This window comes from Panicum virgatum, chromosome 5K (assembly GCF_016808335.1).
Source record: "Panicum virgatum strain AP13 chromosome 5K, P.virgatum_v5, whole genome shotgun sequence".
NCBI classification, from domain to species: domain Eukaryota; kingdom Viridiplantae; phylum Streptophyta; class Magnoliopsida; order Poales; family Poaceae; genus Panicum; species Panicum virgatum.
In genome coordinates this window covers 6,594,435-6,621,729 of record NC_053140.1, presented here as the reverse complement: position 1 = coordinate 6,621,729, position 27,295 = coordinate 6,594,435, and the positions used below count along the sequence as shown (strand labels likewise).

Here is a 27,295-nt window from a genome sequence, read left to right as displayed (position 1 = left end):
ATCTTTTGAGCTTAGTTAACCCATGGCGGGATAATAATTATCAAATATAAACGAAAGTGCTATAGTGCTTTACACCCAAAACTTTATTCATCTAAACAAGGCCCCAAATGAGAAAGAGAGACAGTTTTAAAAGCAAAGTCTATTTCTAAACTGCCACCCATGCCTCGTGAAGATCTCCATAGCGGTTGATTCCAAGACCTGACATGATGCTGAGATGGTGTCTCGATCCTCCTCCTTGTGAAATATCACCCACGTCCTTATCAAGTGTGTGGCCCTGAAAAGGATATGCAAACCCATTTGCTTTTTTAACATTATAAAAAATAATATCATTTTCTGCAAAGAATCTGCAAACCCATTTGCTTTTTAACATTATGAAAAATAATATCATTTCTGCAAAGGCATTGATCTAACTTTGATTAAATTTATAGAAAATATAGTTTTTGTAGAAGAAGAGTTGATAATCAGAACGTGTTAGAATTCTTTTAGCGATCATGCCTAAGCACATGTTCATTAAGAGAGGGGAAAAAGTTTCACTAGAAGATGACAAGAAGATGACGGGTGATAGCGAGAGCGAACAGCTGCATTCCAAGAGAAAAAATAACATCTAATCATTATGAATTTGCGATCTAAGGATAAGCTACCCTGCAGGAAGAGGCACCCTTAGGAACTGCATCAGTCATAGCATAGGATACTGCTGCAGTATTAGGGAGGAGCGCTAGTCGTGTGTTTGATCACACCTTCAGCTAGCAGAACACGTATGAAGACAGGACACTCGCTCATTTTTTTTTGATGAAACAGGAGGGGTTGCCCCCTACTGATTATATTATATTAAAAAAATGGAAGGCAGTCAATGTACAAACATGAAGGCCCTGTTTAGTTCTCAGAAAATTTTCTACAGTATTTATCACATCGAATCTTTTGACACATGCATAGAGTATTAAATGGAGTTGAAAAAATAACTAATTACGCAGTCCAACTTAATATTACGAGATGAATCTTTTAAACCTAATTAGTTCATAATTAGACATTATTTGTCAAGTAACAACGAAATGTGTTAACGTACTAAAATCCAATTTTTTTCACCAACTAAACACACCCGAAGAGTGTATCCAGCGGCAAATTTACCCTATAAAAATACAGATCGACTAGACAAGACCTTGTATGTAAAGTAAATCCCACCGCCACCGGTCAACGCGGTAAACGCGTGGCGTGATAAGTCAAGCCCGCGACTCGCGAGTGCGCCGGCCCGTGCAGGTGCAACTTTCTTCGGGATCACCGTGTGGCAGGATCAATTCGCGCGCTGCTCCTGTACTGAACATTCAAGTTCCTCGTCGTCCTCGAACATTCAGCCGCAGATCAAACCGGCTAGTCGTTGCTGCTTCCTCTTTTCTGCTCATGCAATCACAAGATGTAGATTGCCCAAAATTGTCCCCAGACCCCAACGCAACGACATCGGCATCGGCCAAGAACACACCCGTCAATCCTTCACGACGCCCTCACGGCGATCGACAACCAACGGGAAAGCAGGACGGAGGTGAGCTGGAGCGGCGTCGCGCGCGGATGACGATCAACGACGTCGATTTGGTCCCCGCGCCAAGTCCTACAGTGTAGTAGGTGGCCCCGTTTAGTTCTTAAAATTTTTCCTACGGTACCCGTTACATCAAATATTTGGACACATACATAAAAAATTAAATTTTATTGAAAAAAATAATTAATTACATAGTCTAACTGATTAGCACGAGATGAATTTTTTAAATCTAATTAATTTATAATTAAATATTATTTGTCAAGTAAAAACGAAACGTGATATAGTGACTTTTCGCCAACATTCCGCGAAGGCAGAAGCATCCTCTTCGAGTGCTTGCAGCAGTTGCAGACCCAATCATGACATCACTGCAGCCTGCTGCCGGAGCCGAGCGGCACCATTGGGCATTGGCACCACAGATGTGCAGGCCGGAGTACGTACAATTGTACAAACAACAGGTGCAAACGCGCAGCTTCCTTCCGCTCACGGCTCACACACAGTCACAGTCACAGTCACAGCAGCATCCCATCTACTGGGCACAGTGCTCCCTTGCCATCCAAGCTTCGCCTGACTACAAGCACTGTTTGCACAATCTCTTCTCTTGCTCTCCCTACGCAAGCTGGCCGCGGGGCACTGCACACCCACGTCCAAGCGATCAAAGCTTGGCCTCTCCCATATATATATATATATATATATATAGTAAAAAGGGGTAGAGGTAGAGTGAGCGGGTCCTTGGGAAAAAAAGCTTGTTGTATATATATATATATATATATATATGTATATGCGGGTGGTTACTTCCTCCTCGACGGGAAGAGTAGAGTGAGCAGTCAACGGGTCACACATGGAGTAACCGCGTCTGTTCGTGACCTGAGTTTGCTCGCTGCATGGAGTAGCAGCAGTAGTGCAGTCGAACAAGCGGGCTTCGAACTCTCAAGAACAAAAGAATGGACAACACAAGCTTGTTGAGTTGCTGCGGCGAGCCGGCGACCGAGCCAACGACTTGTGGAATTTTGATTTATGGAACCAAACACGGCCTGAGATGTGGCTGTTTCTGATACTCTGCAATCAACTCCGGATGTCTCTTAGGTTATCTCCAACCATTCCCCCAATTCAACTCCCCCCAAACGTACTATTTACTATATTTTACTACCTCCCTCCAAAAGATTCCTCTCTCTATAACACCTTCTATCCAACCATTCCCCCATGTCTATTCCCCCTATATACTATCACTCATTAACTAACTATTTTTTTATCGTTTTTGAATTTAAAAAAATCATACAGTATTTGTACTGCCATAATACGTATTATTATCATGTTACGGGGCTCAAACGAGATTAATATCGCGACGAAATGGTGTGATTAAAATATAAGGGGAGTTGGAACTCACTCTATATGTGGGGAGAGTTCCAACTCCCCCCATATATAGAGGGAGCTATGGGGGAGCCGTTGGAGGGAGGGCCATTTACAGGGGACCGTTGGAGGTCGCCTTATCATGCGTGCTGATCAGTTATCATCTTACCTCATATTGAAGTACTAGTAGTTGGTTCTTTGGAGACTAACCATGAAAGGCATGTATTAGCTGTTGTGATTTCTCGCTCTTGTGATTTGACCATTGCTCAGTTTGTTGTATGTATGGTTTGATGCTTAGGTACTTGTTGCTTTGATGCATATAAGGTGTTCGGTAAAACGCTCGTGAGAAGATAGTTTGCTAATTTGATGGTTCTGCTGCCCATACAATACAAAAGTCAAAAACACACACGTAGATTAAGAACTTTGGTCGTTGTTTTCCGCAGGGTTTGGAGATTCTTAGGGCATCGCTGCAGTCGAGCACCGTCTTCACGGATGTTTTCCTCCGAGGTGGGATGGCACCGACGCTCGAATTTGAGCCAGTCTCACACTCGTTATTGGGTCTTGGGAATGTGCACAAGTGTATGAGCATGCATTAGATGCATTCTAGGCTACTAGTAGTGTGTGACCGTCTTTTGCTGACCGTCCATTGTTTGGATGGTGATTCACCAAGAGCTTAGTGCTGCTTAGCTTGTACTAGTAGCATGTGCTGATGTGCCACGGTAGTAGCACCTATATTAAAGGGTTGTTTGTCTCGACGCAAAATAGGTGAAATTGAAGTGAAATAAGCTTTTCCAAACGTACTCTATAATTCTGCACTGCGTCATGTAACATTTGTCATGACTGCCTGACGACTACTAGGCCTCGCTTCCTCATGGGCAGAAACGCGTCTATCAGCACGGGCCTTGGAGCGCAAACACGCATTGAGAATCCGAAGAGCCTGCGAAAAGTTTTTTCTGAAAGAAACAACAACAGGACGTCGATTAGTATTTAGTAAAGAAATCAATCACGGATCAATGAGAGTATGAGCCGATGCTGACGACGGTTCTCTTCTCGAGCGCGTCGAGGTCCTTGACGCCGCCAGGCCTGAAAGCCCACCAATAGAAAAGTTTGCCCATCGGCCCATGAGGCCATGATTTCTGATTTCATCGCTTTTTTCTTTGTCTTGTTTCTTTATTTAATTTTCAGCTACTCCAGTGTACACATAATTTCAAATTCTAGTGTATCCAAAGTTGAGATAAAATCTGTGGTCTGTTAAATATAAGTTATGTGGACCGATTCTTTTTTCAGATCTTGATCCAAGAGAGAATATGGAATGTAATTAAACAATATATATAGACAAACTTGTCCGGAAAAAAGTTTAAAATTCAAAACGTTTCATTATTACTTTGAAAACACCGACTATTTTCAAATATTCATATACGGATCTTGTGCCGTTGCATTAATGTGCCCGTTCAATCAGATTTGAAAATAATAAGACTCGATTTGGGCTTAACAGCGTGCTACTTCGATCTGGTCGCAGGGTCTGCAACGTGCAAGAGACGGAGATGGCGACGATGCTTGAATTTTCTGTGTGCCTGTTTGAATTGTTTTCTACCGATTTTATGCATGATTGAATTCAGGAGTTAATTTTTAATCAGCTAATAAAAATAGCTTGAGATGATCAAACAAGGAGGCCAAACATGGCTAAAACGAACTACTGGAGACTAATAGCTTCAGACGAATCCACACTGTCTATTTATCTCCAATCTGCCTCTACGACTAGGAGATCCTACTCAGAATTAGAGATGCCAGCTGCGTCGTCGTCGTTCTCGTCGCCGGCAGTGCGCGCCCTCTTGTTCGTCGTCTTTGCCAGGAAGACATCAGTCAGGACGGTCTTGGACTGCAGCGACACCTTGAGGATCTCCAAGCACTGCAAAAACGCCGTGCAAACGAGTTTAATTACCAGGCATGCGTACATGTGATTAATGAATCGGTAATTGATAACATTAAGCTAGCGTGCACCAAGAGCGTCACCTCTTTGCGGCCGACGGTGACCGTCCTCTCCTCGACCGCGTCGAGGTCCTTGACGCCGAGCCGGCGGAGCAGCGCCAGGGTGGACGCGGTGGACGCGGGCGCGACGGTGAGGTCGTCCATGACGGTGTAGCTTGCCACGCCCTGCACGAACCCCCTGCTCCCCTGGGGCGACCCCAGCGCGTGGCACGCGTGGCACCGGTACAGCGACGGCGGCAGCAGGGCGAGGCCGGCGTCGGGCGGCGGCAGCAGGGCGACGCCGCTCTCGGGAGCCGGAGCCGGCGCCGGCGCCGGCGTGGGAGCGTAATACGGGTTCTGGTACTGGTACGGCAGGTAGGTTTGGCCGGCAAGAGGAGCTGGCATGTGCATCCCGGGCGGCGGGCACATGCTGCAGTAGGTCGGGGCCTCGGTGGTGCTAGTAGATGCGGCGGCGGCGGCGGCGCTGCTGGTGGTGGGGAGGAGCCGGGTGGAGGGGCCCGACGGCAAGCTGTCGTTGACGAGCAGCGCGTCCCGGGCCTCGGGGCCCTGCAGGTACGCGGCGTCCATCTTCTCCACGCTGGCGTAGACGTTCGCGACGCTGCCGAGCGTGGCGGCGCCGGCGCCGGCGCCCTCGGCGCGGAGCAGGCTCGCGGCGGCGCCGAGCGTCATGGCGAGGAGGCCGAAGATGAAGTCGACGACGTCCTTGCCGGCCTCCGCGAAGAGGACGCGCTGGGACGCTCTGTCGACGAGCAGCTAGCTTCATGGTGGAGGTCCCGGACGACGGCGTGGCGGCGGCGTCGCTCATGTTGAGACGTGCTACGGGGTACGCCCTTCCCTCGGAGATCGGCTGGTATTATAGATGGGAGACGGTCGGTTGTTGGAGGCGGCGAGTCGGCGTAGGAGCCGCCAGAGTGTTCGTGTTCGTGTCCTACTTGGTCACCGTGTTGCATTGCAGTGCCGCACTCGTCGTCGTGATCAAATTGAAACGGATTTTTTTTTCCGAATCGAAACGGAAATTTTTGGATACTCACGGTTTTCCCATTTGTAAGACATGGCATTTCTTGAGAAAAAATCATGTGTTTTCCCTTCACCGTACCCGTGCGCAATGTATATACATGCTGACGTTGCGGCTTCTCGATGGAATCATGTTTTTTTTTCCTAGTGATATAGCATGCTTTTATTGGCAGTTGATTTTTTTAGGGGTGCCAATGGCTGACCCTTAGGGGCACCTCCAGCCCTCAGTTCAAAATATTGTACTAGTTTTTTAAAATAAAATATTATTTTTGGAGAAGTAGTACAAAATTTTTAATTAAAGAGGTTTGGAGGTACCCCTAAAGGTCACCTCACCTATTGACACCCCTATTCAGGGCCGGCCCTGTGTTTTTTGGGGCCCGGGGCAAAGCCAAAATCGAAGGCCCCTAATTGATATAGGTATCCAACTAGATAAGTTGCAAAAGTTAATTTCGATGTATATAAAATAAAGTGTTAAATAGTCGGCTATAACTACCTTTATAGACACCTATAACTCCTAAGAAGGGCAGCCGCGATAGCATTTAAAGCATACTAAAGTTGACTATAGCCCATTAAATGACGGCTATAGCCCGCTAAACGCCATAACGGCAGCCCTACCGTTAAACACCTTATAGCCGGTGATTAAAAACCTTGATATTAAAAAAACCATACAGTGAAAACAATGTTATATCATTACATCAAAATTAGAGCACAACTAACATTTACAAGAACTTGCATCCCTATTCCCTTTCTCTTAGAACAAATGAAAATCCTACTAACGACGAATCGAGCACTAATTAGTTTGAGATCGATGCTTCCTATCCGATGAGGAGGTACACAGGCGCGCAGTACCGATTTTTCGGTAGCTTCGATGATACGCCAGCAGGCCTGTACGCTTGAAATATGGATGGCCTCACCCATCCTCAAGGCCCAAAGTTGTCGATGGGCTGATTTGTAACTGAATATCACAGTTTGAGCTAAATCGATAGTGGTCATTTATTTTGTAACAAGCTAACATCATATCACAGTTTAGCACTTAGATCTTAGTAGTTTTGTATATACACAACGTATACATGATGGGGCCCCTACAATTTGGGGGGCCAGGGCGACTGCCCCACCTGTCAACACTACAGGGCCGGGCCTGCCCCTATTTTTTTCTTTTTTGCAATTTGAGAGCTTCATATTAATTTACATCACGATTACAATCCTTGGTTGCCATCTCCATGAACCAGTCACTATAAATATTATTAGTTTTATACAAATATTTTTTTATTTTTGATCAAGTTTATAAAAAAATGCATAAATAGGAACACTAAATTAGTTTCACTCGATGATCATTAAATAAATGGACTTGCTAGCGTCGTGACATCCGACATCTGAACACTAGCATCGGACAGTAACTCCCTCAAAATTCCCACCGCAACATATGTATTATGTTGCATGCAATATTTTTAGAAAAATATATTTGTTGCAACATCTAGAAACACAGCATGCGACAGCAGAAAATTTCATCACCATCCACCAACACGCCAAAACATAGATCGCAACATGAAAAAACACGAACAAAAGTATATCATTACCATCCAACAAGAGAAAAAGAATATCGCACTAACATCAGAAATCTTGATGTTGCATATATTGATATTGCATGGTTCATAGGTGAATGTTGCAATAATAATTTGCCACTGCAACATGAAAAATAAAACACATCGTCATCCACAATGATGTTCTGTAACCACCCAGTAACCAAGCAAAAAATTGAAAAAAATACTAAAAAATATTCTTCTAAAGCCACCACAATCTTGGGACACCGCATATGAACCATTTCAACATCTAACAACTAATACTGAAATATCAAAATCCTAGAGAAATAGACAATAAGATTCAAAATCCAAGAGAAATAGACAATAAGAAATGGGAAGAGGATCATCAGCGCGCCATCCTAAATGGCATTAAAGAACTTTCTCATTAGTTAAGAAACGTGATGTGTGCCATGTGGTGGGGTGCTAAATCCTGCCATTCTATGATAAACATATCACTGCTTTCAAACCATCAGCAATCGTCAAATAGATAAAATATCACTCTTTTCAGGCCATCAGCAATCTAAATCAAACTGTTCACATCCGACTTAAGCTCGTAAGTAAACTATATTTATTCAATAGCCAACCCTTTTCCCGCCGCTTGATCAGTCCGCGCTCTCTTCTCTTGCTGCTGTTGACTAGTACCGGCGTTCTTGTCGCCGGATGTTCGCGCCCCCTTCTTCTTCTTGGTCAGGAAAACGTCAGTCAGCACAGTCTTGGACTTGTTCAACGACGCCTTCAGAATCTCCAAACCCTGCAATTGGATCCGTGCACGCGTTTAGATTCTACTTGCAAGGTAGAAATTTTACAAGAAATTTAAAGTTCGATTTCCACGGTATTCTAAAAAAACAGAGAACTAGATGACAAATTTTTGGAAAGTGTTTAGCCAAACTGCATGCAAAGATTACCTCTTGGTAGCCAATCTTGACGGTGAGATGTTGGACATGGGGTCATGGGCTCGACGGCGAGCTCGTCGGTGACGGTGTACGTCACCAGGCCCCGCACGAACCCTTTGCTCTCCTGCGCCCGCGCGGCGAGGCAGTCCTGACAGTGCCAGCCGCAGGTGCCGCCGACGACGCCGAAAGGCGGGAGTGCCAGCCCCTTGAGCGACAGGCACGGCGACGACGATGCTTCAGCGCGTCCCGCGTCTCCGGGCTCTGCAAGTACCCGGGGTCCATCCACTGCACGCTGGCGTGGAGGTTGGCGAGCGCGCCGAGCGGGCTGTCCTTGTCCTTGGCGCCGACGGTCAGGTTGCAGGCGGCGGCTAGCGGCATGGCGAGGAAGCCGAGGAGGAAGTCGACCACGTCCTTGCCCGCCTCGGCGAGGACCACGACCCCGGCGTCCTTGGCGATGAGCAGCTTGATGGTCGGGGTCGCCGCCGCCGACGGCGCGGCAGCGAACGCCGGCATGGCGGCGGCGTTGCCCATGTCTCTCGGTAGATCGATCTCGGCTGATGTGTTGCGAGGCACAGGTTGTTCCGCGAGCAGGTAAAACAACTGAATATATATGGAGAGTCCAGGGATACGTTTGCCGTGCACGAACGTGACTCTCATCAAAACAATGCTAATTTGGAAGTGCGCAGATCTTTTCAGTTTCCAATCTGAGTCGTTGCCAACTGAGTACATGCCCTTCGAAACTTGACATCTAGTAACACGATTATTTGGAGCAACACAAAAAGGACTTGCAATGCAAAGTAAACCAAGCGACAGGACTCTGACGCTGGGACGAGACGGAAACCACAAAGATCAGATCTCTGGCACGACGGCGGCAGCTTCCTTCAAGACCTCGACGACGAGTACGACTACTTCTTCACAAGGAAGACGTCCGTGAGCACCGTCTTGGACTGCAGCGACGCCTTGAGAATCTTCAAGCTCTGCACGCACACGAATCACAAACACATAAAATTTCGAGTACGGCGGAAGCAAATGATGAGCACCTGTGTTGTTACCTCGTCGTAGCCCAGCTGGACGGTCATCTCCTGGAGCGTGCCGATGTCGGTGACGCCGAAGGTGTTGAGCAGGGTGATGCCGGAGATGGTGGACATGGGCGCCACCTTCAGGTCGTCCATCACCGTGTACGTCACCACGCCCTGCACGAACCCCTTGCCTGCATGACCTGACTGGGCTGCCGCCGCCGCTGCCTCTCCACCAGAAGCACGGCTCGAATCCACGGCAACGACGATCATCTTCGTGGTCATCTTGCCGCTGCAGCTGCTATGCTTACAACGCGTGCCGCTCACCTTAGACATGTGTGTCCAGCACTCGGTATAGTTGTTGTAGCAGCACCGGTAAAATTCAGTAGAGGACTCCACTGCCTCTGGCAGCTGGAGCAGCTTGCCGCCATCGTAACCTCCGGCCGGCGCGAGCAGCGCGGCCCTGGCGTCGCCGGAGCGGACGTAGGTGTCGTCAAGCGTCTCGACGCTGCGGTAGAGGTTGCCGATGGAGCCGACCATGGCGTCCTGGCTCAGGATCTTGACGACCGTGGCGACGGGCAAGGTGAGGAGGGAGAAGAGGAAGTCGACGACGTCCTTGCCTGCCTCCGCATAAAGCACGCGGCCGACCTTGGTGTCCACCAGCAGCTTCATGGTGAGCGGGGAAGCACTAGCATCAGAGGTGGTTGGGGCCATGGCCACTGGTGGATAGTGGTGGTGTCACTACTGTCTCTTGTTTTTTGAACTACTGGAGTATTGGAGTGTGCTGCTGATACATGAGGGGGGTGACCTCATATAGTGAACTTTCAACGATCAAGAATTCAAGACCGTTTATTTTCATGGAGTCCCGATGCAGGAAAGGAGGGGAGGCGTGCAACGCCGCTCAAGAACCGATGCTTGGCATCCAGTCCCAATGCAGAAATGCAGCTGGAGCTGGCCGGCCGGCCGGAGGTCGAATCGGTTTGCGCACTGCTCTCGATGTACTTCCCCTTCACCCGAAGCGTTCAGGTCAGGTGAAACATCACTAGACTTTATGATCGCGATCTCCCAACTACTCGAGTCTGGAGCTGGAGTAAGTTTGAACGGAGCGCTCGCTCCTTGCACTTGGAGAAATTTACACTCTTGACACACGAAATAATTCGCTTTGTAGTTTTGACACTGTAAATAATTCCCTCGTATCCGCGATGTTTCTACCTTTCTAATCTATCATTTTTTTCATCAATCTAGCATTCGAAATGACAGTTATACCCTTACCCTATCAGCACAGCATCTTCTCTTCTTCATTTTCCTCCTCTCCTCGTTCACCTGCAACCCAAATCGACGGCCACAATTTTTTTCCAAAAAATATTTCTCTGCTATAGCCAACCTGAACTCTTCATGGAGGGGGACATGCTGCCAAATCTAATATGTGGTTTATCCTTATCATAAACTAGGCGATCCCCCGTGTGTTGCTACTAGATTTCAGAGAGATTTTTAATAAACTATAATAAAAAAATACAATAATTCTTCAAATAAAATGCTATGGAGAGCATGTAGTAAAACAAATAAACATTTAGATCGAGAATGTTAAAAAAACAAAAAAGTGATAGATTTTTTTAATAAAAAAAGCTCGTATAAATGGTGTATTTGTAGAGATTACGTTGAAAGCCATATGAGAAATGTCTTGGAAGAAAAATAATATTTTTTAAAGTTATTCTCAGAGAAAAAATAAATAAATAAGACACACATTTTATAAGACGTGCATGAAGTTGATTGGATTGTTACAATAGTGAAGATGATGTGGCTGATTCGGAGAACAAAGAAATAGTAATAAATCTTTATGAATCCCAATAGTGACGCACATGTTAACGTGGCTGAATGAAATAATTATATATATTCTAATAATTTTATAAATGAATAAATTATTATTAATTAATGCTAGTGGATTGCATGATATGTTGACCTGGATAGCAAAATACTAGTGTAGTGGGTTTTAATTATATATGATAGTGCATTATTGCTGAGGTGGACAACTTGCATGTTGAGAGAAATTTCTAGTGGAAACTAACTATGGCCCTGTTTAGTTCCCAAAAAATTTCCTACAGTACTCGTCACATAAAATTTTTTGACACATACATGAAGTATTAAATGCAGTTAAAAATATAAGGCCAGTCTCAGTGGGAGTTTCATGGACACAGATACCTAGACTGAGAACTAGGTAACTGTGCCAGATGAATTTCATGGTGATGAAACTTTCCTCACATCCCATGAAACTCCATTATTCTCCTTGACATTTCGGCAAAATTGATGGTATTTAATGTCATGAAACCCCCATTGAGACTGGCCTAACTGATTACACAGTCTAACTGATTACCATGAGATGAATCTTTTAAGCCCAATTAGTCCATGATTGGACATCATTTGTCAAGTAACAATGAAATTTGCTACAATACCAAAATTCAAACTTTTCACCAACTAAACACACCCTATATAGGTTTTAGGCCAGTCTCAGTGGAAGTTTTATGGACACTATTACCTAGATTGAGAACTAGGCAATCGTGCCAGATGTGTTTCATGGTCCCATTAAACTCCATCCTTCTCTCTCCTTGCTATGTCAGTAAAAGTGATGGTATTTAATGCCATGAAACTCCCGTTGAGACTGGTCTTATAGATGACAACCTGTTTTCTACATGCTTTTGAGGTACAGGGGTGGTCTCCAATTCAGTAATTATTTGGTGCCCAGTAGGAATGAAAATCGTTTTTACGTCCACCAGGTTTTGCTTGTTAAAAAAAATGGATAGTGCGAGAACTCAACGTCAACGACGCAGAGCGAAACGTGACGTTAATGGCAAAATACAGAACTGGTGGAATTCATGTCACACATCACTGGGAACAGTAGCAACGGCCATCTAGGATAGACCAGCACAGGCAACAGTAACAAGTTGCGTTGCATCAACTACTGCCGCACTGATAGCAGGAGTGGATCGAATGCACAGGCCATCGAGATTCAAGCCTTCCCTTTCTTCTTCTTCGACGGGGTCGCATCCGATTTCTTCTTATTCTTTGATGACGGGGAAGCCTTCGGTTTCTTCTTCTCCGAAGGCGCAGCGGCAGCGACGTTCTTCTTCTTCAAAGGCGCGGCGGCAGCGACCTCCATGTTCTTCTTCTCCAAAGGCGCGGCGGCAGCGACCTCCAGGTTCTTCTTCTCCAAAGGCGCGGCGGCAACCTCCCGTGTCTTCTTCCCGAGGAAGATGTCCGTGAGCACGGTCTTGGACTGCAGCGACGCTCTCAGCATCTCCAATCCCTGCACAACATGATGTACCCCACTGGAACTAGTTGAAATCTAGCACGCGAATTAGTTGACATCTTTTTTTTTTCGAAAGAAAAATTGAACGTCCCTCGTTGTACCCCACTCGAACAGACTTTTCCTGGAGCGAGCTGATGTCCGTGATGCCCAGGGCGTTGAGGGCGGCGATGCTGGAGATGGTGGACATGGGCGCGACCTGGAGGTTGTCCATGACCGTGTACATCACGACCTCCTTCACGAACCCCGTGCCGGCTGTTACAAATCTAGGCAATTTTCGGTATATTTTAATTCCAAAATTAAATGTATAAACTAGCAATATTTCTATGATTTTAAGGAGTAAAATAAAACATGTGAATATGTTTATACTTATCACACATATAAGCATAAATAATATAAATAACCAAAGTTTCAGGGAGTACCCTAAAGCGGGGCCGTTGCCGGAGGCATTGGCTGCGCTGTTACCAACTGGAGTAGACATCTACTCGGTTGGCCTCAGTCGAAGTAGTCGAACTAAATCGGTGCAGGAAGAAGTTCGCAGTGCAGTCCCACGAACGGTCACCAAGATGTAGTCGACGTAGTCGTTCGGCCACCAGAATGTAGTCGACGTAGTCGTTCGGCTCGTCTACCAGGAAGTAGTCGTACAATCGGGCAAAGCCTAAGTATTTTTGAGCAGTCACGCCAAAGCGTTACCCAAAACCCTGATTGCCCGCCTATCCCGTGCAGGATCTCAAGGCGAGCAAGGTTTCGGAGGTCTGCTCACGCTAATTCTGTGCGCGCAGAAATTAGCGTTGGGGAACTCAGTTGTTGCAACTGGAGAGGGAGAAGAGAGGAGCCGAGTTGCCTCAGTGCTCTGGTGCAGGATGGATGAGGGGAATGGCACTCCTTATATAGTGACTCAGGTGCTCAGGTTCGTTGAACCTGGACACCATCAGAGTCATTTAGGTGATGCGGTTATGGCCATTAATTACAGATTTAATTGCACGTTTAATCGCACGATTAATTGCTGTCAACGGCAAAATAGCCATCACATCACACCGCGCCGCGCCGCGCCGCGCCGCGCCGCACCGCCCGTCCGGCCGGCCGCGCCGCGCCGCGCCGCGCCGCGCCTCGCCTCGGCCTCGGCCTCGGCCTCGGCCACGGCCACGGCCACGGCCACGGCCACGGCCCGGCCCGGCCCGGCCCGGCCCGGCGAGGCGAGCGAGCGCGCGCGCGCGTGTGGTTCACCGTCCTCCTCTTACCGGCTTCACAAGTGGTGTACAAGAAGTCCACCTTTTAAGTCGGTTGAGATCCTCCTCAATTCCCGGTACGGAATTAAACATTGATTCCCTAGCATTAATGGTGGGCTTTAAATTCTTTTAATGCTTTAGAATAAATGGGCCAAGCCCATTACTCCAACAATCCCCACCAAGAAATTCAAGCCACACTAGAAATACCCTCATTCTCTCATTGATATACCAGTATTCGACAGAGACTGTTAAGTTGAACTTCCATCTAGGACAAAGGCTACACTTATTCACAACTGTGCAATGGACTATGCCTTGAATTGCCAGTTTTGTGCAAACAAGTTTGACCAGAGCCCTACACTGGTACTAGGCTGCAAAAGCATCCCCGCGGTTTGGAGCTTATAAGTCATACTCCAGGCCCTTCATGAGTTTCTAGAGAATACCCAATTCTCATAGACCATGACCAGTGGTCAAACTCATATAGGTGTGTTCCTTTCAGATGTTCTGTAGGACAACATCTTTGTTTCAAGAAAACAACTCATTTGTTTAAAAGAAACCACCTGGCACACATTAAGGTATAGACCAACCTGCCATACAGATTAGAAGAGAAATGCACCTTATACACGGAATGAGCCCTTTTCACAAAGGTTCTCTTCTCACAGTCAGACTTTAGTTTGTTTCACCATCATAATTCACGGGATCTCCGATCACATAGGACAGGTTTCCACTATAGAATGACTCACGTGGGTCTCAAGCCCAATTCCATAGATGCATTGTCTATCACATTTCGTGAAAGACCCTTTGTAAACTGATCTGCCAGATTTTTAGCCGTCTGAACATAGTCCAGGGCTATAACTCCGGAGTTTCTCAATTTTCTGACAGATTTCAACCGCCTTTTCACATGTCTAGATGACTTCATGTTATCCTTTGAACTATTCACCTTGACAATTACCGTTTGATTGTCACAGTTCATTAGGATTGCTGGTAACGGTTTTTCAACTATCGGCAAGTCCATAAGGAGCTCACGAAGCCACTCAGCCTCAACAGTGGCGGTATCTAATGCTGTGAGTTCTGCTTCCATAGTTGACCTCGTTAAGATGGTCTGCTTGCAAGACTTCCAGAAAATAGCTCCACCACCAAGTGTAAACACATATCCACTTGTGGCCTTTATCTCATCAGCATCAGAAATCCAATTTGAATCACTATACCCTTCTAGTACCCTTGGGTACCCGGTGTAGTGAATTCCATAGTTCATTGTCCCCTTCAGATAGCGCATTACTCTTTCAAGACCCTTCCAATGATCATCTCCCGGGTTTGAAACAAACCGGCTCAGTTTGCTTACAGCAAACGAGATATCAGGTCTTGTAGCGCTCGCTAAATACATTAATGAACCAATGATCTGAGAATATCTTAGCTGATCTCGCATTATCCTTTTGTTCTTTCTAAGAATTAAACTGGCATCATATGGTGTTGAGACAGGTTTATAGTCACTATAACTAAAGCGACTTAACACCTTCTCCACATAGTGAGACTGTGTAAGAATCACCCCACCATTGATCTCTTTTACCAGTTTTAAATTAAGGATAACATCAGCTTCTCCCAGATCCTTCATCTCAAAATTTTGAGATAAAAACTCTTTGACTTCCTTAATCACATTAAGGCTAGTGCCAAAGATCAGTATGTCATCCACATACAAGCACAAAATCACTCCTACAGCCCCACCATAGCGATAGTACACACATCTCTCAGCTTCGTTCACAACAAAGCCGGCAGAGGTCAAAGTTCTATCAAACTTTTCATGCCACTGCTTAGGCGCTTGCTTGAGACCATATAAAGATTTTAACAACTTACAAACCATTCCTTCTTGACCCTTTGATACAAACCCATCCGGCTGATCCATATAGATCTCCTCTTCTAACTCTCCATTGAGGAAAGCCGTCTTAACGTCCATCTGATGAACGAGAAGACCATAAGAGGCTGCCAAGGAAAGTAACACTCGAATTGTGGTCAATCGGGCAACTGGTGAATAAGTGTCAAAGAAATCTTCTCCTTCTTTTTGTGTATAACCCTTGGCCACAAGCCTAGCCTTGTACTTTTTAATAGTACCATCTGGCCTAAGCTTTTTCTTGAACACCCACTTGCATCCAACCGGTTTACATCCATAAGGACGTTCAACGACCTCCCAGGTTCCATTAGACATAATAGAATCAATCTCACTCCTTACTGCTTCCTTCCAATAGTCAGCATCAGGAGATGAATATGCCTCTTCAATGGTTCTGGGTGTATCATCTATGAGGTATACAATGAAATCATCACCAAAAGACTTTACAGTCCTTTGTCTCTTGCTCTTTCTCGGAGCATCATTGTTATCCTCCTCAGGATTTTCTACAAGTGTATGTTCATTGTGTTCTATCGGCTCAGCAGAGCCATCATCCTTGATGAACTCTTGCCTAGATGAACTTGTTTCATCTCTCATGGGAAAAATGTTTTCAAAAAATGTAGCATCTCTGGACTCCATTATAGTACCAACATGCATGTCAGGTACTCCAGATTTCACTATTAAAAATCTATATCCAACGCTGTGAATAGCATAACCTAGAAAGATACAATCCACAGTTTTAGGTCCAAGCTTACGTTTCTTGGTTATTGGCACACTCACTTTTGCCAAACAACCCCATGTACGTAAGTATGACAGTGTTGGCCTTTTCTTCTCCCATTCCTCGAAAGGAGTTATCTCTTTATTCTTTGTAGGAACACGGTTTAGGACATGACATGCAGTCAATATAGCCTCACCCCACCATTCCTTGGAAAGTCCCGCTGTATCTAACATGGCGTTAACCAAATCCGTTAGAGTGCGGTTCTTTCTTTCGGCAACCCCATTTGACTGAGGTGAATAGGGAGGCGTCCTCTCATGAATAATACCATGTTCCTCGCAGAATAAAGTAAATAAATTTGAGAAATACTCGCCACCACGATCTGACCTAACTCTTTTGATCTTTCTCTCAAGTTGGTTTTCTACTTCAGCTTTATAGATTTTAAAGTAGTGTAAAGCTTCATCTTTTGACTTCAACAAATAGATGTAACAAAATCTAGTACTATCATCAATCAAAGTCATGAAATATTTTTTACCACCTTTTGTCAAGACTCCATTCATTTCGCAAAAATCGGAATGAATTAATTCTAAGGGTGCCAAGCTCCTTGCCTCCGCGATCTTATGAGGCTTACGAGTTTGTTTTGATTCAACACATACATGACACTTAGAATTTTTGACAAAAGTGAACTTTGGAATTAAGCTCAAATTAGCTAAGCGCATCATACAACCAAAATTAACGTGACAAAGCCTCGAATGCCAAACATTTGTTTCATCAACGTTAATAACATTGTATGCAATTTTATTACAAACATCTGACAAAGAAAGACGGAACAAACCTCCGCTTTCATAACCTTTTCCAACAAAAGTACCAAACTTAGACAAGATACATTTATTGGACTCAAAGACTAATTTGAAACCATCTCTACACAGTAGAGAGCTGCTGACTAAATTCTTCTTGATGGTGGGGACATGCTGCACGTTCTTCAGCTGCACGGTCTTCCCCGAAGTAAACTTCAGATTTACCGTACCAACACCAAGAACACGCGCATGTGATCCGTTCCCCATCAGCAAGGAGGAAGTCCCGCCGGTCTGGTAAGAAGAGAACAAAGAAGCATCAGCACAAACATGAATATTAGCACCAGTATCAACCCACCACTCGGGTGAACCAAAGACTGAAAGAACAGTAGGTAATAAATTACCGTACCCCGAAGTTCCTCCAGGCTTGCTAATAACCATGTTGGCGGAGTTGTTGCCTTTGCGGTTCGGACACTTTGCAGCAAAGTGATCCGTACTAGCGCACACATAGCAAGCTCCCGTCTTCTTCTTCTTCTTAAAAGTGGTTGTCTTCTTAGTCTTTGGTTGGTTCTGCGGTGGTTTTTTCTTGTTCTTGTTGGAGTTGTTCTTCTGAACAAGATTGGCACTTGAAGCACCAACAACTCCTTTCCCACGTATGTCCTTTGCTCTCGCCTTCTCCTCAACATCAAGAGTCCCTATGAGTCCATCTATTGTGAACTCCTGTCTCTTATGTTTTAGAGAAGTAGCAAAGTCCCTCCAAGAAGGTGGCAGCTTAGAGATTATACCTCCAGCCACAAACTTATTGGGTAACACACATGGGGACTCTTTGCTGCAATTTTTGAGATCTTTTGCCAGAGTATGTATTTCATGAGCCTGTTCCACTACAGAACGGTCTTCGACCATCCTGTACTCAAGGAACTGCTCCATGATATACAACTCACTCCCGGCGTCAGATACTCCATATTGAGCCTCAAGAGCATCCCACAAAGCTTTGCCAGTTGGCAGCCGGATATAAGAATCCACCAGGTTATCACCGAGAACACTAATGATCAAGCCTCGAAAGAGGATATCAGCCTCATCGAACGCACTCCCTTCCTCTGGAGAGAATTGTTCAGGCTTACCCTCTTTCACATGGATCACTCTCGATAGTGTTAACCACAGTATAAGCCGCTCTTGCCAACGTTTGTAATTTGAACCATCAAAAGGTGATGGTTTGATTGATGCAGCAAAGCTAGATACCGAAAGCCTATTAACATAATCAGGTTTTTGGATTGTTAGAAATCTAGGCAATTTTCGATATATTTTAATTCCAAAATTAAATGTATAAACTAGCAATATTTCTATGACTTTAAGGAGTAAAATAAAACATGTGAATATGTTTATACTTATCACACATATAAGCATAAACAATATAAATAACCAAAGTTTCAGGGAGTACCCTAAAGCGGGGCCGTTGCCGGAGGCATTGGCTGCGCTGTTACCAACTGGAGTAGACATCTACTCGGTTGGCCTCAGTCGAAGTAGTCGAACTAAATCGGTGCAGGAAAAAGTTCGCAGTGCAGTCCCACGAACGGTCACCAAGATGTAGTCGACGTAGTCGTTCGGCCACCAGAATGTAGTCGACGTAGTCGTTCGGCTCGTCCACCAGGAAGTAGTCGTACAATCGGGCAAAGCCTTAGTATTTTTGAGCAGTCACGCCAAAGCGTTACCCAAAACCCTGATTGCCCGCCTATCCCGTGCAGGATCTCAAGGCGAGCAAGGTTTCGGAGGCCTGCTCACGCTAATTCTGTGCGCGCAGAAATTAGCGTTGGGGAACTCAGTTGTTGCAACTGGAGAGGGAGAAGAGAGGAGCCGAGTTGCCTCAGTGCTCTGGTGCAGGATGGATGAGGGGAATGACACTCCTTATATAGTGACTCAGGTGCTCAGGTTCATTGAACCTGGACACCATCAGAGTCATTTAGGTGATGCGGTTATGGCCATTAATTACAGATTTAATTGCACGATTAATTGCTATCAACGGCAAAATAGCCATCACATCCCACCGCGCCGCACCGCGCCGCGCCGTGGCCGAGGCCACGGCCACGGCCACGGCCACGGCCACGCCCGGCCCGGCGAGGCGAGCGAGCACGCGCGCGCGTGTGGTTCACCGTCCTCCTCTTACCGGCTTCACAAGTGGTGTACAAGAAGTCCACCTTTTAAGTCGGTTGAGATCCTCCTCAATTCCCGGTACGGAATTAAACATTGATTCCCTAGCATTAATAGTGGGCTCTAAATTCTTTTAATGCTTTAGAATAAATGGGCCAAGCCCATTACTCCAACACCGGCAAGATCAGAGACCGAAGCCGCCGCCGTCTCCGTCTCGCCGCCGCCGGAGCTGCCCACGAGCTCGATGGGCTCGTTCATCGCGCCTCGGCAGTGGCGGCACGGCGTGCTCCTCACCGCGGCCACGTAGCCGTAGCAGTCGCCGGTGCCGCCCTGGTAGACTTCCACGGCGGCGGGCGCCGGCACCGCGGCGGCGGCGGCGGCTGGCAGCTGGAGGAGCCTCCCGCTCTCGTACCCACCGGCCGGCGCGAGCAGCGCGGCCCTGGCGTCGGCGGAGCGGACGTAGGCCGCGTCCAGCCGCTCGACGCTGCCGTAGAGGTTGGCGACGCAGCCGGGCATGGCGTCCGCGCTCAGGAGCTTGACGACCGTGGCGAGGGGCAGGGTGAGGAAGGAGAGGAGGAGGTCCACGACGTCCTTGCCGGCCTCGGCGTAGAGCACGCGCCCGGCCTTGGCGTCGACCAGCAGCCTCATGCTCAGCGAGCTGCTTGCCCTTGTTCTTGGGCAGATCGTCAGGGCCATCCTTGTGCGAGCAGTGTATGTAGTACTGGAAGGTTTGTGGTGTGACCGTGCAGGGCCATCGCTCGGGAGTACTATATAGGGATCGAGCGCGGCCTCTGGAATTTGAATGTCTGAATGGGAAGGAGGGGGAAGAAGGTTGGGGCGCCAACCTCGAGCTGAAGTAAAAGCAACCAAACGCATGGAGCAGACCACAATTTGTTCGGCATTGGGACTGCAACAGCGTGCGCAGGTCCTGCATTGGGACTGCACGGCAAATCTGACGTTTTGATGGCCCCATGGTCCATGGGAATGCTCCCACGTTCCCGTAGGCATTTTCTCACGTCTGCGCCCCGGGGCATCAAGATGATAATCCATTCATTTTAAGGTCTATTTTGGCACAATTATTTTATATAAATTTCTGCAAATATGTTCAACATTTTAAATGAATGATTCAACATTTGATAATCAAAATGTTGAAATTGTATAGACGAATTGTTGAAATTGAAAGTACGAAAATATTGAAAATGTTGAACAGCAACCAGATGGTAGCTTTCTCCGACGAGGCAGCGTAGCGCGTAGGCGGCGGAGCAGCAGCGCATGAGAAGCAGGCGGCGGCGGAGCAGGGCGAGCGGCGTGAGCGGCGGCGGAGCAAGACGGCGTGAGATGTCGGCGGTGGAGAGGAAGAATGTTGGGGGGAGAGAGAGGAAGCTAAGGTTTGAGATGGATCTAAGGGCATCAGCAGTGGTTGGTTCGCATGAACCGAATCATAGACGCCATGTATGCTCCAAATTAATATAGATTTTCTCTCTCCTCTGAATTCATTAATGCAATTCTGATCAAAGGGCCCACAGTTCACCTTTTTTCTGGTTGATTCTCACCGTAGATAGTTTTGATTTTGTTTTTTTACTCCGCAGGAGTCGACTCCCAACTGAGAGTCGAACCTTGTGTCAGATCGTAAAAATCAGCTTTCTCCAGTGTGGAGAGCTCGTGCTTATGCAATAATTACTTAACCTTAAAACTTTTACTTGAGCCAATGCATGATCCTTGCTTATTTAACCGCGTAACTCTTGCGGAGTACCTTTTGTACTCAGGGTGCTTTCTAAACCTAGTTGCAGGTGAGCCAGAGGTGGTGTTTGGCCACTTCTACCCCGCTGATCCAAACGCGGGGGAAGAGTAGGTCGTGGTGGCGGTAATGATGTCCTTGAGCAAGGCGTCATTACTCTAGTAAGTCTTTATCGTAATCGAGTTTCGTGAGAGCATGTAAATGCAATAAACTTTATGTTTCTGTTTAATATGACTTTCGTGAGCCCAAGGCTTGTAAGTGAAGTTTGAAACCCACCTATGTAAAGTTGTAATATTAAGTTGTGAACTCTGATAGTATATAACTGCTCTTTGTGGATTGTTGGCTATGTATTCGTTTGTATACGGTATGTGCATATGCTGATTCTGGGCGTATGTTGGAGCACATACCGGGACTACCGGATTTGATATTATTTTGAACGAATGACGTGTCGGTTATTTGTGTCTCTAGATGTGGGATAACACGTGGCACGTTCTATGGCAAGCACGTGTTAACTCTCATCTGGGTGATAATAACCGGCGGTTCGTTTAAAATGGTATCAAATTGGGCGGTTCTTGCAGCCGCGCGTCCGTTCGTGCCAAGGCCCGAGGGGAAGGAAGATACTAGTGGGCACGAGCACAGTCGTCCAAGAATGGCGGCCGCCGCCGCCGACGAGGTCACCATGAAGGTCGTCATCAACTCCAGGGAGCGGCGGGTGCTATACGCGGAGGCCAGCCGAGACACCGTCGCCTTCCTCCACTCCCTCCTCGTCTCGCCGGACACCTCGATCACGCTCGACGACGTGACCTGGGACGGCTGCACCTACAACATCTCCGACAGCCTCGACGAGCTCGACGCCGCCGCCGGCCGCCGTTCGCCTGGTGGGCGTCCGCCCCCGCCGCCGCAGGCCCGGCGCAGGGGCGGAGGGAGGGGGGGCGGGCAGGGGCCTGGCCCCCCCTATGATCCAAAAATTTACATTAGAAATTTAAATTTTGGTTAAATTTTTATATAAATTTGTATGGTTGGCCCCCCCTAACAATGGAAAAAATGACTTTCTGGCTCCGCCCCTGGCCCGGCGCTTCTTCGTGTGCAGTGACAGGCGCGGGGCCAGCTGCGACGAGTACGTAGCGGGCAGGCGCGGCGCGAGGTGCCCGTCCTGCCGGGGGCGGATGGACGCGGAGGCGCCGCGCGGCGCGCCCGGGGCCGGCTGCTCCCGGCACGGCGGGCAGCATCAGGGCGGGGCGGCGGCGGCGGCCCTGACGTGCACCCTGATGGACGACCTCTCCATCGGACCCCCCGCCCGCACCGTCCTTGCGCTGGCCACCGGCGCCGCGGGGGCGGCGGGCAAGAGGCGCGTCGTCGTCGACCCCGCCGCGGTCCAGGAGGCGACCGTGCGGCTCGGCCACGAGGAGGTACGCAGCTAGCTGCCTAGCTCTTTCATGTCACACACACATTGAGATGTGGCTGTTTCTGATACTCTGGAATCAACTCCGGATGTCTCTTATCATGCGTGCTGATCAGTTATCATCTTACCTCATATTGAAGTACTAGTAGTTGGTTCTTTGGAGACTAACCATGAAAGGCATGTATTAGCTGTTGTGATTACTCGCTCTTGTGATTTGACCATTGCTCAGTTTGTTGTATGTATGGTTTGATGCTTAGGTACTTGTTGCTTTGATGCATATAAGGTGTTCGGTAAAACGCTCGTGAGAAGATAGTTTGCTAATTTGATGATTCTGCTGCCCATACAACACAAAAGTCAAAAACACACACATAGATTAAGAACTTTGGTCGTTGTTTTCCGCAGGGTTTGGAGATTCTTAGGGCATCGCTGCAGTCGAGCACCGTCTTCACGGATGTTTTCCTCCGAGGTGGGATGGCACCGACGCTCGAATTTGAGCCAGTCTCACACTCGTTATTGGGTCTTGGAAATGTGCACAAGTGTATGCGCATGCATTAGATGCATTCTAGGCTACTAGTAGTGTGTGACCATCTTTTGCTGACCGTCCATTGTTTGGATGGTGATTCATCAAGAGCTTAGTGCTGCTTAGCTTGTACTAGTAGCATGTGCTGATGTGCCACGGTAGTAGCACCTATATTAAAGGGTTGTTTGTCTCGACGCAAAATAGGTGAAATTGAAGTGAAATAAGCTTTTCCAAACGTACTCTATAATTCTGCACTGCGTCATGTAACATTTGTCATGACTGCCTGACGACTACTAGGCCTCTCTTCCTCATGGGCAGAAACGCGTCTATCAGCACGGGTCTTGGAGCGCAAACACGCATTGAGAATCCGAAGAGCCTGCGAAAAGTTTTTTCTGAAAGAAACAACAACAGGACGTCGATTAGTATTTAGTAAAGAAATCAATCACGGATCAATGAGAGTATGAGCCGATGCTGACGACGGTTCTCTTCTCGAGCGCGTCGAGGTCCTTGACGCCGCCAGGCCTGAAAGCCCACCAATAGAAAAGTTTGCCCATCGGCCCATGAGGCCATGATTTCTGATTTCATCGCTTTTTTCTTTGTCTTGTTTCTTTATTTAATTTTCAGCTACTCCAGTGTACACATAATTTCAAATTCTAGTGTATCCAAAGTTGAGATAAAATCTGTGGTCTGTTAAATATAAGTTATGTGGACCGATTCTTTTTTCAGATCTTGATCCAAGAGAGAATATGGAATGTAATTAAACAATATATATAGACAAACTTGTCCGGAAAAAAGTTTAAAATTCAAAACGTTTCATTATTACTTTGAAAACACCGACTATTTTCAAATATTCATATACGGATCTTGTGCCGTTGCATTAATGTGCCCGTTCAATCAGATTTGAAAATAATAAGACTCGATTTGGGCTTAACAGCGTGCTACTTCGATCTGGTCGCAGGGTCTGCAACGTGCAAGAGACGGAGATGGCGACGATGCTTGAATTTTCTGTGTGCCTGTTTGAATTGTTTTCTACCGATTTTATGCATGATTGAATTCAGGAGTTAATTTTTAATCAGCTAATAAAAATAGCTTGAGATGATCAAACAAGGAGGCCAAACATGGCTAAAACGAACTACTGGAGACTAATAGCTTCAGACGAATCCACACTGTCTATTTATCTCCAATCTGCCTCTACGACTAGGAGATCCTACTCAGAATTAGAGATGCCAGCTGCGTCGTCGTCGTTCTCGTCGCCGGCAGTGCGCGCCCTCTTGTTCGTCGTCTTTGCCAGGAAGACATCAGTCAGGACGGTCTTGGACTGCAGCGACACCTTGAGGATCTCCAAGCACTGCAAAAACGCCGTGCAAACGAGTTTAATTACCAGGCATGCGTACATGTGATTAATGAATCGGTAATTGATAACATTAAGCTAGCGTGCACCAAGAGCGTCACCTCTTTGCGGCCGACGGTGACCGTCCTCTCCTCGACCGCGTCGAGGTCCTTGACGCCGAGCCGGCGGAGCAGCGCCAGGGTGGACGCGGTGGACGCGGGCGCGACGGTGAGGTCGTCCATGACGGTGTAGCTTGCCACGCCCTGCACGAACCCCCTGCTCCCCTGGGGCGACCCCAGCGCGTGGCACGCGTGGCACCGGTACAGCGACGGCGGCAGCAGGGCGAGGCCGGCGTCGGGCGGCGGCAGCAGGGCGACGCCGCTCTCGGGAGCCGGAGCCGGCGCCGGCGCCGGCGTGGGAGCGTAATACGGGTTCTGGTACTGGTACGGCAGGTAGGTTTGGCCGGCAAGAGGAGCTGGCATGTGCATCCCGGGCGGCGGGCACATGCTGCAGTAGGTCGGGGCCTCGGTGGTGCTAGTAGATGCGGCGGCGGCGGCGGCGCTGCTGGTGGTGGGGAGGAGCCGGGTGGAGGGGCCCGACGGCAAGCTGTCGTTGACGAGCAGCGCGTCCCGGGCCTCGGGGCCCTGCAGGTACGCGGCGTCCATCTTCTCCACGCTGGCGTAGACGTTCGCGACGCTGCCGAGCGTGGCGGCGCCGGCGCCGGCGCCCTCGGCGCGGAGCAGGCTCGCGGCGGCGCCGAGCGTCATGGCGAGGAGGCCGAAGATGAAGTCGACGACGTCCTTGCCGGCCTCCGCGAAGAGGACGCGCTGGGACGCTCTGTCGACGAGCAGCTAGCTTCATGGTGGAGGTCCCGGACGACGGCGTGGCGGCGGCGTCGCTCATGTTGAGACGTGCTACGGGGTACGCCCTTCCCTCGGAGATCGGCTGGTATTATAGATGGGAGACGGTCGGTTGTTGGAGGCGGCGAGTCGGCGTAGGAGCCGCCAGAGTGTTCGTGTTCGTGTCCTACTTGGTCACCGTGTTGCATTGCAGTGCCGCACTCGTCGTCGTGATCAAATTGAAACGGATTTTTTTTTCCGAATCGAAACGGAAATTTTTGGATACTCACGGTTTTCCCATTTGTAAGACATGGCATTTCTTGAGAAAAAATCATGTGTTTTCCCTTCACCGTACCCGTGCGCAATGTATATACATGCTGACGTTGCGGCTTCTCGATGGAATCATGTTTTTTTTTCCTAGTGATATAGCATGCTTTTATTGGCAGTTGATTTTTTTAGGGGTGCCAATGGCTGACCCTTAGGGGCACCTCCAGCCCTCAGTTCAAAATATTGTACTAGTTTTTTAAAATAAAATATTATTTTTGGAGAAGTAGTACAAAATTTTTAATTAAAGAGGTTTGGAGGTACCCCTAAAGGTCACCTCACCTATTGACACCCCTATTCAGGGCCGGCCCTGTGTTTTTTGGGGCCCGGGGCAAAGCCAAAATCGAAGGCCCCTAATTGATATAGGTATCCAACTAGATAAGTTGCAAAAGTTAATTTCGATGTATATAAAATAAAGTGTTAAATAGTCGGCTATAACTACCTTTATAGACACCTATAACTCCTAAGAAGGGCAGCCGCGATAGCATTTAAAGCATACTAAAGTTGACTATAGCCCATTAAATGACGGCTATAGCCCGCTAAACGCCATAACGGCAGCCCTACCGTTAAACACCTTATAGCCGGTGATTAAAAACCTTGATATTAAAAAAACCATACAGTGAAAACAATGTTATATCATTACATCAAAATTAGAGCACAACTAACATTTACAAGAACTTGCATCCCTATTCCCTTTCTCTTAGAACAAATGAAAATCCTACTAACGACGAATCGAGCACTAATTAGTTTGAGATCGATGCTTCCTATCCGATGAGGAGGTACACAGGCGCGCAGTACCGATTTTTCGGTAGCTTCGATGATACGCCAGCAGGCCTGTACGCTTGAAATATGGATGGCCTCACCCATCCTCAAGGCCCAAAGTTGTCGATGGGCTGATTTGTAACTGAATATCACAGTTTGAGCTAAATCGATAGTGGTCATTTATTTTGTAACAAGCTAACATCATATCACAGTTTAGCACTTAGATCTTAGTAGTTTTGTATATACACAACGTATACATGATGGGGCCCCTACAATTTGGGGGGCCAGGGCGACTGCCCCACCTGTCAACACTACAGGGCCGGGCCTGCCCCTATTTTTTTCTTTTTTGCAATTTGAGAGCTTCATATTAATTTACATCACGATTACAATCCTTGGTTGCCATCTCCATGAACCAGTCACTATAAATATTATTAGTTTTATACAAATATTTTTTTATTTTTGATCAAGTTTATAAAAAAATGCATAAATAGGAACACTAAATTAGTTTCACTCGATGATCATTAAATAAATGGACTTGCTAGCGTCGTGACATCCGACATCTGAACACTAGCATCGGACAGTAACTCCCTCAAAATTCCCACCGCAACATATGTATTATGTTGCATGCAATATTTTTAGAAAAATATATTTGTTGCAACATCTAGAAACACAGCATGCGACAGCAGAAAATTTCATCACCATCCACCAACACGCCAAAACATAGATCGCAACATGAAAAAACACGAACAAAAGTATATCATTACCATCCAACAAGAGAAAAAGAATATCGCACTAACATCAGAAATCTTGATGTTGCATATATTGATATTGCATGGTTCATAGGTGAATGTTGCAATAATAATTTGCCACTGCAACATGAAAAATAAAACACATCGTCATCCACAATGATGTTCTGTAACCACCCAGTAACCAAGCAAAAAATTGAAAAAAAT

General features: G+C 47.2%; 3 protein-coding genes across 3 annotated transcripts; 1 reads left to right on the top strand and 2 right to left on the bottom strand.

The window, feature by feature from the left end:
* Window positions 1-4,643: 4,643 nt before the first annotated feature.
* On the bottom strand, window positions 4,644-5,669 carry LOC120709618. The gene is given in 4 exon segments (XM_039995302.1): window positions 4,644-4,784; window positions 4,889-5,050; window positions 5,159-5,620; window positions 5,622-5,669. Coding segments are annotated over 4 exon segments (813 nt in total).
* A 2,357-nt stretch (window positions 5,670-8,026) lies between these two features.
* On the bottom strand, window positions 8,027-10,081 carry LOC120709617. The gene is made up of 2 exons (XM_039995301.1): window positions 9,404-10,081; window positions 8,027-8,209 (listed from the first exon to the last, which is right to left on the bottom strand). Exons 1-2 carry the CDS (start codon window positions 10,079-10,081, stop codon window positions 8,027-8,029), a joined length of 861 nt encoding a protein of 286 aa, XP_039851235.1.
* Window positions 10,082-22,230: 12,149 nt separating this feature from the next.
* Window positions 22,231-23,294, top strand: LOC120710462. Its single transcript, XM_039996145.1, has 2 exons — window positions 22,231-22,574; window positions 22,970-23,294. Exons 1-2 carry the CDS (start codon window positions 22,332-22,334, stop codon window positions 23,120-23,122), a joined length of 396 nt encoding a protein of 131 aa, XP_039852079.1. The 5' UTR covers window positions 22,231-22,331; the 3' UTR covers window positions 23,123-23,294.
* The last annotated feature ends 4,001 nt before the right edge of the window (window positions 23,295-27,295 follow it).